At 33.3% G+C, this 16,790-nt stretch overlaps 2 protein-coding genes across 6 annotated transcripts in view; one reads left to right on the top strand and one right to left on the bottom strand.

Moving 5' to 3' along the window:
- On the top strand, nt 1-12,352 carry SYCP3 (synaptonemal complex protein 3). 3 transcript variants are annotated; one of them, XM_081059689.1, is made up of 10 exons: nt 1-203; nt 1,097-1,243; nt 1,696-1,762; nt 1,925-1,959; nt 2,139-2,174; nt 3,549-3,666; nt 4,485-4,584; nt 7,845-7,943; nt 10,117-10,221; nt 10,346-11,300. In XM_081059689.1, the coding sequence occupies exons 2-10, from the start codon at nt 1,114-1,116 to the stop codon at nt 10,397-10,399; spliced, it is 744 nt and encodes a 247-aa protein (XP_080915815.1). In that variant the 5' UTR covers nt 1-203; nt 1,097-1,113; the 3' UTR covers nt 10,400-11,300. The 3 variants fall into 3 exon arrangements, with proteins under 3 accessions (XP_080915815.1, XP_080915814.1, XP_080915813.1); XM_081059688.1 differs by lacking the exons at nt 1,696-1,762; nt 1,925-1,959 and having other exon boundaries at nt 117-203; nt 10,346-12,352; XM_081059687.1 differs by lacking the exons at nt 1-203; nt 1,696-1,762; nt 1,925-1,959 and having other exon boundaries at nt 930-1,243; nt 10,346-11,306.
- Nucleotides 6,839-16,790, bottom strand: part of CHPT1 (choline phosphotransferase 1) — a 27,288-nt gene continuing 17,336 nt past the window's right edge. For 2 of the 3 annotated variants that reach the window (XM_081059685.1, XM_081059686.1), the window contains 4 exons: nt 16,024-16,182; nt 15,422-15,547; nt 12,965-13,075; nt 7,635-10,425 (listed from right to left, as the gene is read on the bottom strand). In XM_081059685.1, the coding sequence (XP_080915811.1) occupies nt 10,381-10,425; nt 12,965-13,075; nt 15,422-15,547; nt 16,024-16,182 (441 nt within the window). In that variant the 3' untranslated portion in view covers nt 7,635-10,380. Of the gene's footprint in view, nt 10,426-12,876; nt 13,076-15,421; nt 15,548-16,023; nt 16,183-16,790 lie in introns of all 3 variants that reach the window. The other variant, XR_013994010.1, reaches the window with a different exon arrangement.

Raw genomic sequence — 16,790 nt, forward strand, 5'->3', positions numbered from 1 at the left:
GCCTCGGTCCACAACGTGCTCTGGACGGTCAATCTCGCGATCACCTGGCTATGGGTTTGGAGTCTCGCGCGGCCCACAACACGCATGCGCACCGAGACCAGCCAATCAGCGACACTCCTGGGCGGGGCGAAACGCTTTTCTCCCGCGCGAATTCCGCGTTGCCTCAGAGGAGCGCGCGCGCGGTAGAGAAGCAGATACCTCAGGTAAGGAGCTGGCGTCGGGGAGACGGTAATGGCGGGGGTAACTGTTAGAGATCTGTAACTGTGGTTCTGTCGTTGGCGTTGTTTTCAGATGTGAATAAGCGCAGGAGTCTGAGCCAGAGGTTACTCTTGACTTGTGAGGTGAATCTCATTGGCTCCACCTGGGGTCTCTTACAGGAAAATGAGGGCAGCGAACCTCACGCAGGCCAGGGCCTTCAGCGGGCGAAGGGCGAGGGGAGAAGGGCGAGGGGAAAGCAGCGGGCTGAGCTGGGTCTGACGGTCACACCGCACTTGGAACTTGGAACGTTTACCGCGCGTGGGGAGGCGGGGAAAGGGAAGGGGAGAGGAGGAGGAAGGGTGGGCCGTCGTCGGCCATCTCCGTCTCCTGCCAGCCCCGAACCCATCAGAAACAATTGAAATTAACTAAGGGCCACTCTTCATTAGTCCTCGATGCCGCCTATATTGTGTAAATCTTACACGCACGTTAATTTTCCGCGGCATAGAATGCGTAACATTTGTATTTTATATTTATGTTGCTGTAAGCTTTTGGGGGAGGGGGGGCGTGCTCATGGTCGATCCTGCCAACTACGATTTCACTTTGTGACTGAAAAATGCAAAAAACGAGATTTGCCCAAATTTAGCCCGACTTGGTCGGAGGCGGGACAAGAGTCTCATCTCCCAGCCCTCAGGCGCGAGCGCTTCATAGCAGCGCACCTGCGAGCAGGGCTGACTCGCGTTATCTTGTTAACTTCTGGTCCACCGAAATAAATGAGACTCCTCAAATGCTGTTCAACTAAGATGATCTTTCTTTGATGTCTCTAATTTTGAAATTTACCAGTTTATTTAAATGGTGTCTTTGGATTCGGAAGGTTTAAGAGATTCATTTTTTTTTAAAGTTGGAAAACATCTAACTATGGTGCCCTCTGGAAGAAAGCATACCAGGAAATCTGGGAAGACATCCATGGAGGATCAGGGTGTGAGAGCCTGTGATTCCGGGAAAGAAGATAAAAAAGATCTGTGTGGTCCAGAGGATGTTACTGATGGTACAGTATATCTAATATTGTTGGGCAGTGACCATGTCCTGTAGCTCATTTATGTTGAACCTACTGCATTTTAAACTGCAATAAAACTTTATGTTTGTCACTTGGAGTTAGAGTAGCTTGTATAGCATCTTTTGCCTTTGCAGTCCTTATTCCCAAAATGTCTGATAAATATTACATGGCTTATTATGCTGTTCACACAGGAAGACTTGCAAAATTGTTCACGTGAAATGGTCATGAATCTTAATTCCACCTAACCTGTAGAAAAAGTTTTGCATTTATATATCTGCTTTAAAATCTCATGTTGATCGCTTCTCAGCCTTTTGGCTAAGATCAAGTGTAAAAACTCATGTTGACAAAATGCCTAAAAGACCTCAAAACTAAGATATTTCTTCATTAAAAATTACCAAAATAGTATAATCTCAAAAAATATATATATTTTTTTATTAATGCAGAGAAGACTCCAGTAATTGATAAGCATGGGAAGAAAAGGAGTTCTGCAGAAATAGTTGAAGATATGGGGTAATGTGCTCAAAATAATTTTTGCCTGTTAGATACTAAGTACTTTAAGAATAGTCTACTTTGCCAGTCTACTGTATGTAAAATACAGAGTGATTTTTATGATAATCAAGCATGACATTTTATGGGTCCTTAATTAAGTTTTTAAATGCAGTTTCTTCATAGGGGTGACGTACAGAATATGCTGGAAAGATTTGGAGGTATGTTTAGGGGATGCCTATATTTAAAGAAAGTTGTTTTAAACCATATAATTTGTATAATAGGAAATTCTAATCAGTTGTACTCAAGACTGTCACTTAATGCTTTGTTCTCATATATAAGATTTTGCATAAGTATATGTGATTCAGCTTCATAGATTTTCGTACTTAACCTTTTCCAGTTATGGATGTGAAGAGTGCGAATGGTACTAACAATGGTGAGTACTTTTACTAGCAATGATTCTTTTATATTATACATGTGTAAATTTAATGGACTATGGAATTTTAGAATAAAATGATGAGAAAAGTCTACCTCTCTTTGTATGGACTTTTACAGACTTCCACTTTCTTCCACAGACTAGGTGATACAAACACATCTGTATGTATGTTAGTTTTCATTTTCTCAATTTAGTTATATTCTATGACATTCCATTGTTCTTTTCTCTATCAGGAACAGTATAAATTGAAGCCTTTAAAATAAATATTGTTTTTACATTATTAAACTATGTAGTTGAGAATTAAAGCAGCCTTGCTAGCTAGTAAGAGATGTATAATCAAATAAAAAGTTAATAAACTTTAAATAGTATGTCAAATATCAGTTATATTAACTGTCTTAGGGGATTTAGTACTCAAAATAGAGTCAATATTCGGCTTCTCAATATGGCTTATTTATAAAATCAAGTTTTTTGAGTGCTTGAAAAGCCTGTTTGATTTGGTGTGGCAAAATGCTTGTTTTGTAATCTATCTTATATTTTTATGGTTATTGATGGATATTAGAAATATATTTATATCATAATGCAGTTCCATCATGATTACTGAAAATAACTATTGATAGTAGATCCATATGCATGTGCTTAGAAAAACATTATTTGAAGTATTAAAAATTTTACGAAATGCAGTACTTATGGGTAAAAATGTCCTGTGCTCCACAAAAATATTTAAAATGGTTCTTGAATGAATTTATGTAGATATTTACTTAAATTAAGATTTTTCTATGCCTGGTCTTTGTCTCTTAGTAAATGATATGCTTAAAAATATCATTCACTATATTTTAAACAAGCAATTTTCTTATTCTTTAACTGTTTTTATCCTTTTTGCTTTTTTTTGTTTTTGAAGTTTTGTGTGTTTCTTATATGAGTGTTATATTCTGAGTGTTATATGAGTATTGTTAGAACTTATATAATGAGTTTGCCACACTCATATAATGAGTTCTAACAATAATTCGTCTAAATGTGTTCTTTTCAGTTGGCAAGTATTTTATAAATTTTGAAAAATTTATTAGCTTTTGTGTTTTCACATGAGAAAATTAAAGTCTGTCCTTGAGACCCTCTTTTCTTTTATTAGCTCTTTTTAACCATCTCTAAATTGAAAAAGAAAATCTAGCTAGGAAAAGCAAAACTGGGATACTAGTAACTAAAAGTTATCAAAAAGCAAATAACCTTGCTTTTTTATATTATGTCTATTTTAAGATTTAACTTTAAATGTCTTTCTGAAACTGTTAAACCACATTTACCCATATTTATTTTGAATATGCGGGAACAAAATATGCAATTTTATTCAACATTAAATTTTAATATTTATTTTCCGTGTAGCTGACATTAACCAGGTTCTTTTTACCAAGAGAAAAAGATTAGAAATGTATGCCAAGGCTTCTTTCACAACCAGTAATAAGAGAATTGAAAATGTTTGGAAAACCCAACGAGAGCAAAGGTATGGTTGTTGGTTCATTCACAGCCACAACATTTTTATCATTTCATAGTATTCATCCATGCAAATTATGAAAAATATTATCATCTTATATTTATTGGGGTCTCCAGTAAAAAACATATTAGATTTGGTTTTTCTCTAAGTCCGTTAGTCCTATAACTTCACTCCTTCGTAGACTTGAGATATATTTCCTAGAAATTAATAAAGATTACCTTTATCCCATTAAAGAAAACTGGAGGTTTTTTTGCTATGAAGGTAGTTTGTTCTAGAAATACACTAGCTGAATAAAAAGTAAATGTCATACAAACCATTAGTCTTGTGATAGTCAACAATGTTGAAAAAGATCAATCATGTATTATAAATAATTTATATATTTTAGCTGAATTAACTATTCTTTTGTATAAAATCATTGTTGTACCAAAATGGGGAATAAGTGAAATATGTTTATTTGGAAATCTTATATGATAAATATAATAACTTCATTGAATCTATTATTATCAGAACCCATATTCATTAGGAGAAAATGAAAAATAAACTGGGAGTAAAATGAAATTTTCTGGAAAATTTATATATACAATAAAACTTTCTTAGTTTTCAAGAGCTAAAGCATGTGAGGGCTTTTCTGTTAGCTGGTTAGGAAAATAAATACTTCCTTGGAGTCAGCAATAATCAAAATTTTACTTCTTGTTTTCATATCTGAAATTTTAAGGTCCTAGTTCCTTCTTTTATTATAGTATGAACTATGTAAAGTGAATTTTGTTTTGAATGTTTTTTCCCATATTGATATGAAATATGACAATATTTGTTGCTATATTTTACAGAAAGAAGCTTAACAAAGAATATTCTCAGCAGTTTGTGACTTTGTTTCGGCAGTGGGAAATGGACATGCAGAAAACTAGGGAACGAAAACAAAAACTAGCTGTTAGTATCCTGCTTAGTTTTATAATTAATCTATTATAAACAAGTGTCAAGTGGGAATGGAGAGCTTAACCTTGTAGGAGACCCATAGAACTTGGCAAGGTTCCATCACCCATTGCTGGCTGTATGATTTGGTTCTGCTGAATGGTAAATCAGAGAAGTACAGGCACATACCATTCTCATAAAAGCTGTTGGTCTTTGCTTCCTATATTGATTGGGATTCTTGCAGTTGCAAGCGACAGAAATTTGTCCAAGTACAAAAGAAGGATTATTGGTTAAATAAAAGAAGTCCAGGGGTAGTTTAGCTTTAGGTATAGTTGGATGGGGGAGGGGGAGAATTGTTCATGTAGTATCATTTTGGCTCTGTCTCCAATTTGTAGTAAGCTCTCTCAATGTGGTAAACAAAATAGCTTCTTGCAATCCCAGAATTAACTAAAGTTTAGTAATCCTAGTAGACTAAGATAGTCTTTCTCAGTAACTCTGGTATAAAAGTCCTCTGGAGAAATATCACTGATTAATTTAGATTGTCTATTCCTGAACCAGTCATTATGGTCAAACATGGTTTGCTCTTAATGGCCAGATTTGTTACCTGCCCATTTCTATAGGAGATAGAATGTATGTAACTACATTAACTGTCCTTTTATTTCATCCTTTCATTGTTTGTAAAATTACCACACATTTCTTATCTAAGAGCTAAGGTGCTATTCATATTAAATAATTTTAAGAGTTGGTTGATCAGCTCTGTTTTGGAAATGTTAAAATTTAAGATGCATATGAAACATGCATCTGAAACAAGGGGAGATGTTGTGTAGGTCACTGGTATAAGTCTGGAGTTCAGGAAAGAGATATGGGTTGATTATACAAAGTTGGGAATTTTTTCAATCTCGCATCACCATGTCTACCCACCCACCTACAACCCTTTGTGCTCATAAGCTGTACCTTCTCCCTGCCCTTAAGGATGAGCTATCCTTGTTCCCTGCTAATGCCAAGGGAGTGATTGTAAATGTAAAAGAGAAGTCTTAAGGACTGAGCCCTGAGTAAGTACTTCGGTGTTTACGAGTTCAAAAAGATGAGGAAGAACCAGTAAAGAAGACTAAGTGGCCTAATAGGTAGAAAGAAAACCACTGTAAGCAAAGTAAAAGCCTTTTAAGGAAAGTGCTGCTTATAGGCCAAAGAAGATAGATTTGGCAATGTGAAAGTCATTGCTGTTGATCAGAATGGTTCCGATCAGTCTTGAACAGAATGATTTTGATGGACCAATGAGTGCAAAAACTCAGTTGGAATGAGTTTGAGAATGGGAAAGAAATGGGGTGGTAGCCTGAATAGAAAAGGAACAGTGTGTTTTATTTTATACATTTTAAGAATGGAGAAAGACCAGCATGTTTGTGTTCTGTTAGGAATATTTTTGAGGGAAAAATAAAAAATAATTGAAAGAGGGGGGGACATTTACTGAGTTCTTGAGAATGAATGGGATGCAAAAACGTTGGCTTTAGCAAGGAACAAGGATAATTTATCCTTAAAAATAGGAGAGACGGTAGAATATATGAACACAGAGGGATGTAGGTGGATGGGTAGATATGGTGATAGACTGAAAGTTCTCTTTGGATTGCTTCTATTTCTTTAGTGAAATAATTATGGTCATCAGATAGTAGAAAATATGTTGCCTTTTGAGGTCAAATAAGAAAATGTAAAATGCTTTCCTGAGTGGGCCAGTGAATGGACTAAGGAAATACAATTATCAAGCAACATTACAGGTCCAATTTAGGCTAGTGATCATGATTTCAAGTTAGACCTGTTAGCATGTTGTGGGTTTTTCTCCAGTTATGACCATCTACCAGGATGCAGGCAGAGTAGCTAGGAGAGTTCGGTTTTCCAGGATTGGGGTTTAGCTAAACAAGTGTGACAGAGTAAGAAGGGAGCAAGCTATATAGGCCAAGGAGTAATAATGATTTACACTGGGGAAGAGGAAAATGAGGACATGGGAATAGGGATAGGGACAGAGAAAAGTAAGGTAAGATGAATAGATTTTAGATCTTGATGGAGATTATTGAGCTGTAGTACTAAAAAGAGAAAGCTAGAACAGTAGGGAGATAGTGGTTGAATTGTGGGATATATGGAGAAACAGTATGGAATAATGGTTAGAGCCTGGATTCTGGAAACATACTGTTTGGAATCACATTCTAGTTTGACCAAATGTTACTTGTGAAACACTTGGAAAAATTATTTTATTTTTATTTTTCATTTTTATTTTTTTATTGGGGAAAGGGAACGGGACTTTATTGGAGAACTGTGTACTACTTCCAGGACTTTTTTCCAAGTCAAGTTGCTGTCCCTTCAATCTTAGTTGTGGAGGGAGCCATTCAGCTTCAAGTTGTCCTTTCAGTCTCAGTTGTGGAGGGCGCAGCTCAGCTCCAGGTCCAGTTGCCATTGCTAGTTGCAGGGGGTGCAGCCCATCACCCCTTGCGGGACTCAAACCAGCAACCTTATGGTTGAGAGGATGCACTCTAACCAACTGAGCCATCCGGGAGATCAGCGGCAGCTCAACTCAAGGTGCCATGTTCAATCTTAGTTGCAGGGGTCGGAGCCCACCATCCCTTGCGGGACTTGAGGAGTTGAACTGGCAACCTAGTGAGAGCCCACTGGCCCATGTGGGAATCAAACCGGCCGAGTTAAGAGCACGGAGCTCCAACCACCTGAGCCACCGGGCCAGCCCAAAATTATTTTTCTTTATGCCTTAGTTTCCTCGTCTATGAAGAGGATAATAAGAGTACCTATCTCATAAAATTTACGAGTTCATATATAATTTTATTTAAAAGATTTCAGAGTAGTATCTAACACAAAGTTAATGTGAAGTTTACTATTATCAGCTATATAGAGGTTATAGTTATTGGTAATGACAAAATCTAGCATATGAAGTATGTAAGTGAGTGGCTAAAGTCGGGTGGAGGACAAAAATCATTGCTGGAAAGTAGGCCAAGGAACTTAAAAGATCAGCATTACTGGAAGGATCATGTATGTTGATATTGAAAGCACCAAGAATTAAGACATATTTTGAGTATTAAAATTTTTTATTCAGTGACCAGTAGGATTATTATATTTTTGTTTTATATTAGTGGTGAATACAAATTATCTAAATTTGGTCATAATAATGTTAAAGCAAAATGTTAAATGTATTGATTTTAAACTATTCCTTTTAAGCTTGTTGCTCAATTTAAAATTTTACTCAAATTGTTATCACATAATTTTTTCTTTTACTTTTGTAGAACCTTTTTCGACAGCAACAAAAGATTTTTCAACAATCTAGGATTGTTCAGAGCCAGAGACTGAAAACAATTAAACAGTTATATAAGCAATACACAAAGGTCTGTTGTATTTGGTAACACAGTATATTCTTATAAAATAATTCATGTATGGATGTAGAAGACAATTTTTTTCTAAGTTTAAGGAAAGAATGTTTTCTTATGTATTTTGAATTCTTAACTGTCCATTTCTAATGTATTGTTTTTGATTTTAAGTTCTAAATATATTTTATTTTAGGATTCTAATGTTTTGGGGGAATTATTCAAAACAGGAAATGGTGAATTGGAAACTTTACGTAAAAATTGTACATATTGTTCATAAATTCATAATTTTATTAACACTTGTGATAGTTCTCTATTCAACTAAAACTACAAAATCCATAATTCATTTTTAGGTAGTCTTTTACTTGTCTTTATATCCACAGTGTTTGTTTAATAGAAAGTACCTATTGAAATTGATGAATATTTATTTTCAAATGTTTTATATATGTGTTTTATGGCTTATTTGCTTTTAGAATCATTCCAGTGACTATTAAAAATGGCTTTATACGCCAACTTATAAGAGATGGCACAACAGAATAAAAAAAGCCTGTTGATTAAAAATTTTTGGATTGAGAATTATCTAATGACACATGCATATTAAGAAATTGTGGTCTGTGGTATTGACTATTGACCTTATTCATGCAGATATGTATTTTTAGTAATTTTTCATAGGAGTTCATTGGAATCTTTTTTGGGGGGGAGGGTATTGGGGGTTCTTTAAGAAAATCTTGTTCGTATACATGTCAAAATGTCACTTCTAAAGGAATTGGTATTCTCTGAGTAAACTAGTAAAATAGTTTTAAAACAAATACTTTTAAAGAAATTTAAAATAAGATATCTGAACACAAAAGTTATTTTTAAAGGTGTTTCCAATCAGCTTGCTCTAATACCTCCCTCAAAATTATTTGTTGATTGGTGTGAAGATTTGATAACGTACTAGAAAAGATTTCTTCTATTATCACTAGATATTACCACTTAGGATAGGAACATTATATTTGACTCCTCCACCTCCCTTATTCTTCACATCTAGTTATTAGTATGTCCTGCAATTTTCACCTCTGCAGTGGTTCTTTCTTTTTTTTGAAATTTCCACTGCTACTGCCCTAGTTCACAACCTCATCATTCTTTGCTTATACTACTAAAACGCTAACTGATTTCTCTGTTCTCTAATCCATTCTTCATAGGTCTGCTATACTACCTTCCTAAACATTATTTCTTCCCTCCTGAAAAACTGTCAGTAGCCTCTTATTATAAATTTTTAGGTATTCAATATTCCCCCCACCCAATACTGTGATCCTCTTTTTATGTTTCAGTTTCTACATTTGTTTATTACTCTCACCCCTCATCATAATTGCTTTCTCTGAATTCACTGACTATGCACTTCCACGCTTTTGCTTATGCTATCTGCCCTAGAATACTTTTAACTCCTTTTTCTTCATCTACTGAAATCTTATTCTTTTGCCAACTAAATTAGAATTAATCCCCATTTTCTATTACAGAGCCACAGCAAGTTGTTCCCATTCCTATTATAAAATTGTGTTATTTTTGTTCATGTCTCTTCTCACTGGAATAAGGGAATGATCATGTATTATTTTAAATTTCTCCACAGTACTTAACATCATATACTTTTTATATAGTAGGCATTAGGATCACTATTTATTGGATGAGTAGTCAAGATTTATGACATAATTTTTGTTTTTCATAAATGGAAGAGTATACTACAGATCATTTATTCCCTCTATAATGAATTCATATCACCTTGACTGTTAGTCATAATAAGTAGATTACAACCTGGTATTTAGAAAGCTTATTATAAATTTTCAAAATGATTGTATTTATTGATTTGGGACTTTTTTCTTTTTATGTTCAATATTGAAACCTTAATTCATGAACAACTGTTTTGAGCAAAGTACACTACACTGCTGTTATACCTCCTATAATAATAGTTGATTCTTGTCTGACATTTTTTAATCTTTTAGTACCAAAATTTTGTATTAAAAATTATCAAAAATTTTGTATCAAAAAAAGTATCAAAAATTTTGGTTTTGATGTATTACTTAGAATATTTTTATTTGGAATAAATAATATACATTGAAAACTTAAAAATTCCTACTTTTGAAAATTAATTGTACAAGTTTAGAACCTGAGATGAAAAGCGGTGGTTTGTAACTGAACTTAGCCTTTTGTATTTTAGAATATGGAAGATTTGGAGAAGAATCATAATAATCTAGTTACTGATGCACAAAATGAACTTAGAAACGAAATGGCTATGTTGCAAAAGAAAATTATGATGGAAACTGTAAGTCATTTAAAATCCAAAAAATAAGGATTAATATAAGCGTTGAAATGTTTTATTTGCTGAAATATGTATAACACTTATCTAAAAATTAAACAAATGTTTAATACTTCCTTTCATGTAACAGCAGCAGCAAGAGATGGCAGCTGTTCGAAAGTCTCTTCAATCCATGTTATTCTGATGACTCTTTGAAGGAAGAACTTGAACCTAAGTAATATGATACAATTATAATATTAGCTAAGAGGCATGTAAATCTTCAGCGTGGTTTTAAAATTCTAGTTTAAAATATTATATCCCATTTATCACTAGCTTAAGTGTAAGCCTCCTCTTTCTGTTAACCTTCAAATAAAATCTGCACAGTTATGTGAGTAGCAGCAACTTCTAAATTATATGTACCAAACTTTCTGATCTTTAATAATAGTAATAGTGGATTTTTCTCTTTTAACACTTGTCAGTTAACTTTCAGCAATAAAGATGACTTAATTTCAGATTTTGACTTCAATGTATCTCTGTCAGTCCCAAAAAGTAGAAAGCACAAGCACAGAAGGTTACATTGTTCTTCCTAAGAAAAAAAACCTATTTTACATGTACATCCTTTTGTATATAGTCATTAAGTTTCACAGCCAGTTCTAATGATAAGATTTCAAAAGAAACTACTGACTTACAAAATTTATTAAAAGCAACTTAAGTTTGTGTTGTGGAATAAACTTGATAACCATTAAGACAACTGAACAGATTATATAAACGTCACTTTTAAAATATGGATTAGTGAATATGTCATTTCCACAAAGACATCAAAATGCCATTTAATTGGTCTTGGTGCACAATTAAATGGCACATATCTATAGTAATGATTGAGAGCATATTATCAACATACCTAATTACTTATGGTTTAAGTACTTTACATCTGTCTTCAAAAATAAATTACCTAGAATGCTTTTTTTCAGTTTTAATATTCAGTAAATATATGGAAGTTGGATTTTACTTTCATTTCCAAACTTGAAGTTAATTCTTATACCTTGTCTTTTAAAATGTCTCCTAAGATAACATGAAATGTGATTTAATAAATATTAAACTGTTTCAGCTTTTGTTTGAAATAAGTCAAACTTACTATTTTCTTGCTCAAATTGCTTTCACTGAATCTTTCAAAACAAAAAATAATGCCCATTAGGAGGAGAGGAGTGATTTCCTCCTGTTTTTCCATGTTTTAAATTCTAGTTTTTGCCCCTACAACTCACTCAAACTAAGGTTTTCAACGTTTTTAAAAATAAGTCCATACTGATTCTCTTTCTGTGATAACTTATATAGAAAGAAATTAGTCTGCCACCATTAACAGATATCTGACACTAAGGGGACAGTTTACTTCCTAAATTTTTGCACTTCGTAAAGGATATCCATTTTAAGCCAAAGTATTTAAAATATAAATCTCAAATACTACTAAAATTTCTAAGAGGGTCCTTATTTAAGTTTACTAGTAGTTACAGGGGCAAAATAAGTACTCTGGAGTTTTCTATATACTTAATTCACACAAATATATATTTTTTTCCTCTTAAGGAATATCAGTTTTTACTGTTTTTTCATTAATGTCGTTTTCTTGCTTAAGATATAGTACATGTTCATTAATCATTTACTTTTTTTTTTTAGTTTTACCATATGGCTTATGGTCTACAGAATTTGTATAAAATTAAAAATAGCGTAAGATGGGAGTCTGAGGATTTGGTTCACCAAAGATCCTTGCAGTAGTAGTTCTATCATTCATAATGATCACTCTAAATACTTTTAAGTGAGAGTAGAAAGATGTGAACCAGTACATAATGTACATAGTGGTTGAATAATTGATACTTACTTTACCCCCTTTTTAACCTCTAATGAAATGTATACTTGAAGTAACTTTGGCTGTTATTCTAAAGGGAAGATAATTTTGCCATGTTTTCATAAATTACTAATTTTCTTACATGTCAACTGTGCTTTAGCTACTGTATTATTTTCATAAAAGGGAATGTTTAATGTTCACCTTTTTGTGACAATGAAATTTTAACTCAAAATATCAAGGAACAAATTACCCTCACTGTAAAGATTCATTTGTTTTTCTGAACTGGTAAGACAAATTCCTTTTACTAAATACAAGTTGTAGAAAATTCCAGTAGTCTTTTTAAATTTTAGTTGGCATATTAAAGCAAGTATTTACTTTTATGTAATAATTAACATATCTCTTTTGAAAAATGGCTAATAAAAAAGCATTTCTTATAGCATCATTTGACTCAATAATTAAGAGTATTACAATCCATGCACTTATGCATTATGAACTCGTCAATTTTTAGCAAAGTGTCATCCTCAACATGGCTAAAATCCTTTAAGCCCTAAATTTTAACGTAATCATTTGGCAATGAAAATCCCAAGTCTCTAATAAAGATTTCTGAGACAAAGAGACTGTTATTTACAACTATAGTGGTGCACTTTCGTACCCTCAGAAAATTGAAATTTCTTTCTTTGGTTTTGTTTCTAATTATTAATTTATAGATTGTATTACTCTGATAACATCGGTGGTCAAAAACACTGATACATAATCAGGGCTTAACAACTGAAACAAGACATAATGGAATCTATAGGACTTAATGTTTTATATTCAAATATAACCTTATTTGATAGTATACTAGCCTCCTGCAAAAGGGATTTCCTTCACTCCTAGGTTCCCCTAACTGCTTCTCCTCTTTTCCTTGGGCTATTAGTCAATATGCTTGTGAACCTGTTCAGGTGCTTGATGACATGAAGTCTTGAAGATATTTAGATGAAGATGTCTTGAAATTTGCATGCACAAAGCACTAAAGTACATCACCATATCAAATGAAGAAATGACCTTTAGAAACAAAAAAGAAAATATAAAATAGATTATGGTATATTTCTTTTTTTAAGCAGTACCTATTTTTCTGCCCTCTGCCAATCTCAAACCTTAACCCAAAATTCTTCATTGGAAAATTACATTTTAGAGTACTTTCATATGTTTCATATTTGGACCTCACTATATAGTCTTCTGGAATATGCGGGATATTTCACAGTTATAGTAACAGGCTCAGAGTGGTAAAAGCTGAGATTAAAATACAAAAGCTGGAAAGTAACAGAATGCATTTCTTGACTCCACATTCTTTTAATTTTCTGCTGTGTAACAAAGCCACAAATTTCTACTAAAAGGGGCTATCAGTCATTATAATGAAATCATTTCATCATATACATGTTTTATTCCTTTGAGATTGGTTGTTAAACTGTAAATGCCTAGAAAAGACACCGTAGTTGAGGGGAGGCATATACAAAATTGTGTTGTATACAAAACTGAGGAAGGCACACTAAAAACTATCCTCAGGACCAGGGGCAAATGCTTCCTTTCAGAAAAAGGAGCCTCCCACCTCTGCTGGTGGAGAGGGAATTCTCCACCCATGAGGGAAAAATCTCGTATCATTTACTTGAAAAGCTCCTTCTAACCCTTTTCTCTCTGAAGCAAGAACTTTTTCCTAAGGATGCCAAAGGGCATGTGTTTTGTTTGGGCTACACAATGTTTTTTGTTTTTCATTGTGGTCCACACAGTGTTCTAAAGAGAAATTGAATTTGACTTCCTCACCATAATCTGCACCACCATTGTAAACGAGACCAACTCATTCATTACAAAATAGGTGCTTGAATTTTTAACACCTGATATTTTAATTACATTTGGCAATTACCAATTACATTTGGTAATACTTATTTAAGTTCACGAAAAGAAACCCTGCATTGAATTTTCAGATAGTTTGAATAATCACTCCCTATTTCTTAGACTGTTTTAGAGCTCTAGAAGTATTTAAAGTGGACAGCAAATTAAAGGAAATTATTCTGATTTGTAAACACTTTCGAATATCGCCTGAAAAACTTTCAAGGATTAAGATTTACATTTTACAATTTGAAGAATGGAAAACTTGAATGGACCACAAAAGAATATTAAGTTATTAATTTGCTCCAGAAAAATGTGTAATACTATAGAACCTAATATAAAGGACCATCAGGCATACCTAAGTGGTCTATACACAGAACAGATGCAGTTTTTTAGTGCCTAACTCTAACAAAGAGGGTGAGATTATTAAATTATCAAGAGACTCACTGCAGGGTTTCTTTTAGTGTAGTTGAATACCATGTTTCCCTGAAAAAAAGACCTAGCCGGACCATCAGCTCTAATGCATCTTTTGGAGCAAAAATTAATATAAGACCGGGTCGTATTAATTTTTGCTCCAAAAGATGCATTAGAGCTGATGGTCCGACTAGGTCTTATTTTCAGAGAAACACGGTATATGTTATATATCACTTAACAATCTGGTGAAGACCAGTGAGGTCCAGAGGTAGGGAAAAACACAGTAGAATCGTTCAAAACCACCATTAATTGAAGACCAACCATAAAGATGTCTCAATAAAATAAAAAAAATAATGCTTCCTTTATCCATTTTTAAGGTGTTAACGATTTTCTTTTCTTCTAATGGCTAAAACTTCTGTCTTAAGACCATAATTCTATATAATCATTTTGAATAATAATGACTTTTGAATATATACAGTATCCATGTCACTTTCTTAAGCAGGATGTAATCAATGAGAATTTAATCTTTGATGAAATCATCATTATTAATACAAATTATGCAGTACATTCAAGGGCTGTACAGATATATAGGGTTACTTGCTTCTAGCACAAAATGGTCCCAGAATCCACTACTTGGTAATACTGTCAGTTCTGCTTCATTTCCTCAATATTAGCTGACAGTTCTTGGTGCAGTAAGTGGCCACCTTTGCTAACACTAACTCCATCTAGTTTACCTGTTACCTGCTATAAGCTCGGAATAATTCCAACAAGCTTGAATAAGTAAAGTCAGACTCTAATAAGTGTTGGTGTCTTTGGGCAGAGTAAAGTGATTTTTGACATCTTTGTCCTATTATTTTGGGGGGAGAAAGATAGTTATTTTTAAGGTACACAGTTATGTTTTTAAGAATTTAGGCTGTTGGAAGCAAGACCTCCAGATATGTGGGCCATTTCTATACTCAAAAAACAATTCACAGCTTTAAAGAAGTAATTTTACAAAACATTTACTGTATAGATAGTGAGACTACCTGATATTTCACTGAAATCACTCTTAAGCATAGTGCTATTTGACATGTTAAAAATAAATAAAAATCTTAGCAGAAAAGAACTTACCATTGCTATCCATAGAACAACATATTCGTCTACAAAATTATTAAAGTACTGGTCTAAAAATAAAAGACCTGGGCCAAAAAAGACAGTGTCTTGAAGATACAGTTCACTTTTAGTCATGTGAGCTATCTATAAAAAAGTAAACAAGATAATTTCACTATTACATTTTAAGTATTTTAGCTTTTATTTTCAGGACAGAATTGATTATAACTTTAATTCATTATTAAATAAGGGTAAAGAGACCATTTAATTTCACATTTGATACAGAAATACTGAAATCTAAACATTCTCAAATTCATGACTGGATGACTAGGCAGCTTATTAAAGTCTCCAATATTTAAATTCCTGGATATCAGAAAGTTGCAATTGATAATTATAGCCAAGCAAATAATTAAAAGAACTTACTACACAGTAAAAAGTCTGTCTCGTTGAATATAACATTAACTCATTTATAGGTTTACTTGGAGCACAAATAGGTAAATATTATTTTGTGATGATAACACCACAAAAAAACCTACCCATTGTATAAAATGGTTTCCAGTTTTATGTTCGAGGACCAAGTATGTTATTTATACCATCAATCATAAATTAAAAGAATTTCTTACCACCAATTTTTGTGCGACTTTAGCAAAGACACATCCAAACATTAGGGTATAAAGACAAGGATGCTTTTCAAACACATTAGTTGCCGACTTTTTATAGATCATTATAGCCAGTATAATAATTATTCCTATGTGAAGTCCAGGTGACAAAACACTGGTGCCCTAATGGACAAAACAGAAAATCAGCATCACATTTTAACACTGCATTTATTACACTGCATTTTCTGAGCATCTATTCTGTATTAGGAACTAGAAACCTAAAGAAGAGTATAATGTCTATGGCTTACAGGAGTATACAGGCCTAAGCGGTACTTTTCAAACTTTCACAGAACCCTAGGGTTATACAGATACAATACAGTGCCACCGATGTTTGATTCCAATTTTATATACATACACGTTTTAAACATAACCACTAAAAAATAACAATATAATTTATTCTGTACCAAACTTTACTATGCTAAAGGCCATCAACACTTGGATTTCCAAGTTAACATGTCCAGATACTGAAATAAAGTTTAATCTGTCAGTTTTACAAACTATTTTAATCACTGATTAGGAAGAGTTTAATTCTGCCTTTGTCTCTCTATATCAACACTACCCCCCCCCACGCCCCGTTTTTTGCATTTAGATTGCAAATGAACTCTTACATAACTCCGTACAATCCAACCCATTACATTTTTATCTATGTGAATCAGGATTCTCATAATTTGCTTATCCTAAACAAAATAGTGAAATAAATTTGGTATTAAGACTTTCTAAATCTTTAACCA

This window comes from Rhinolophus hipposideros, assembly GCF_964194185.1.
Source record: "Rhinolophus hipposideros genome assembly, chromosome: 9".
Lineage (NCBI taxonomy): Eukaryota > Metazoa > Chordata > Mammalia > Chiroptera > Rhinolophidae > Rhinolophus > Rhinolophus hipposideros.

Bases quoted from the DNA above. Each gene is read 5' to 3' on its own strand.
- SYCP3 (XM_081059689.1), top strand. From the start codon at position 1,114: ATGGTGCCCTCTGGAAGAAAGCATACCAGGAAATCTGGGAAGACATCC. The intron at 1,960-2,138 runs GTATGTTTAGGG...AACCTTTTCCAG, and splicing joins TATGCTGGAAAGATTTGGAG to TTATGGATGTGAAGAGTGCG. The intron at 2,175-3,548 runs GTGAGTACTTTT...TTTTCCGTGTAG, and splicing joins TGCGAATGGTACTAACAATG to CTGACATTAACCAGGTTCTT.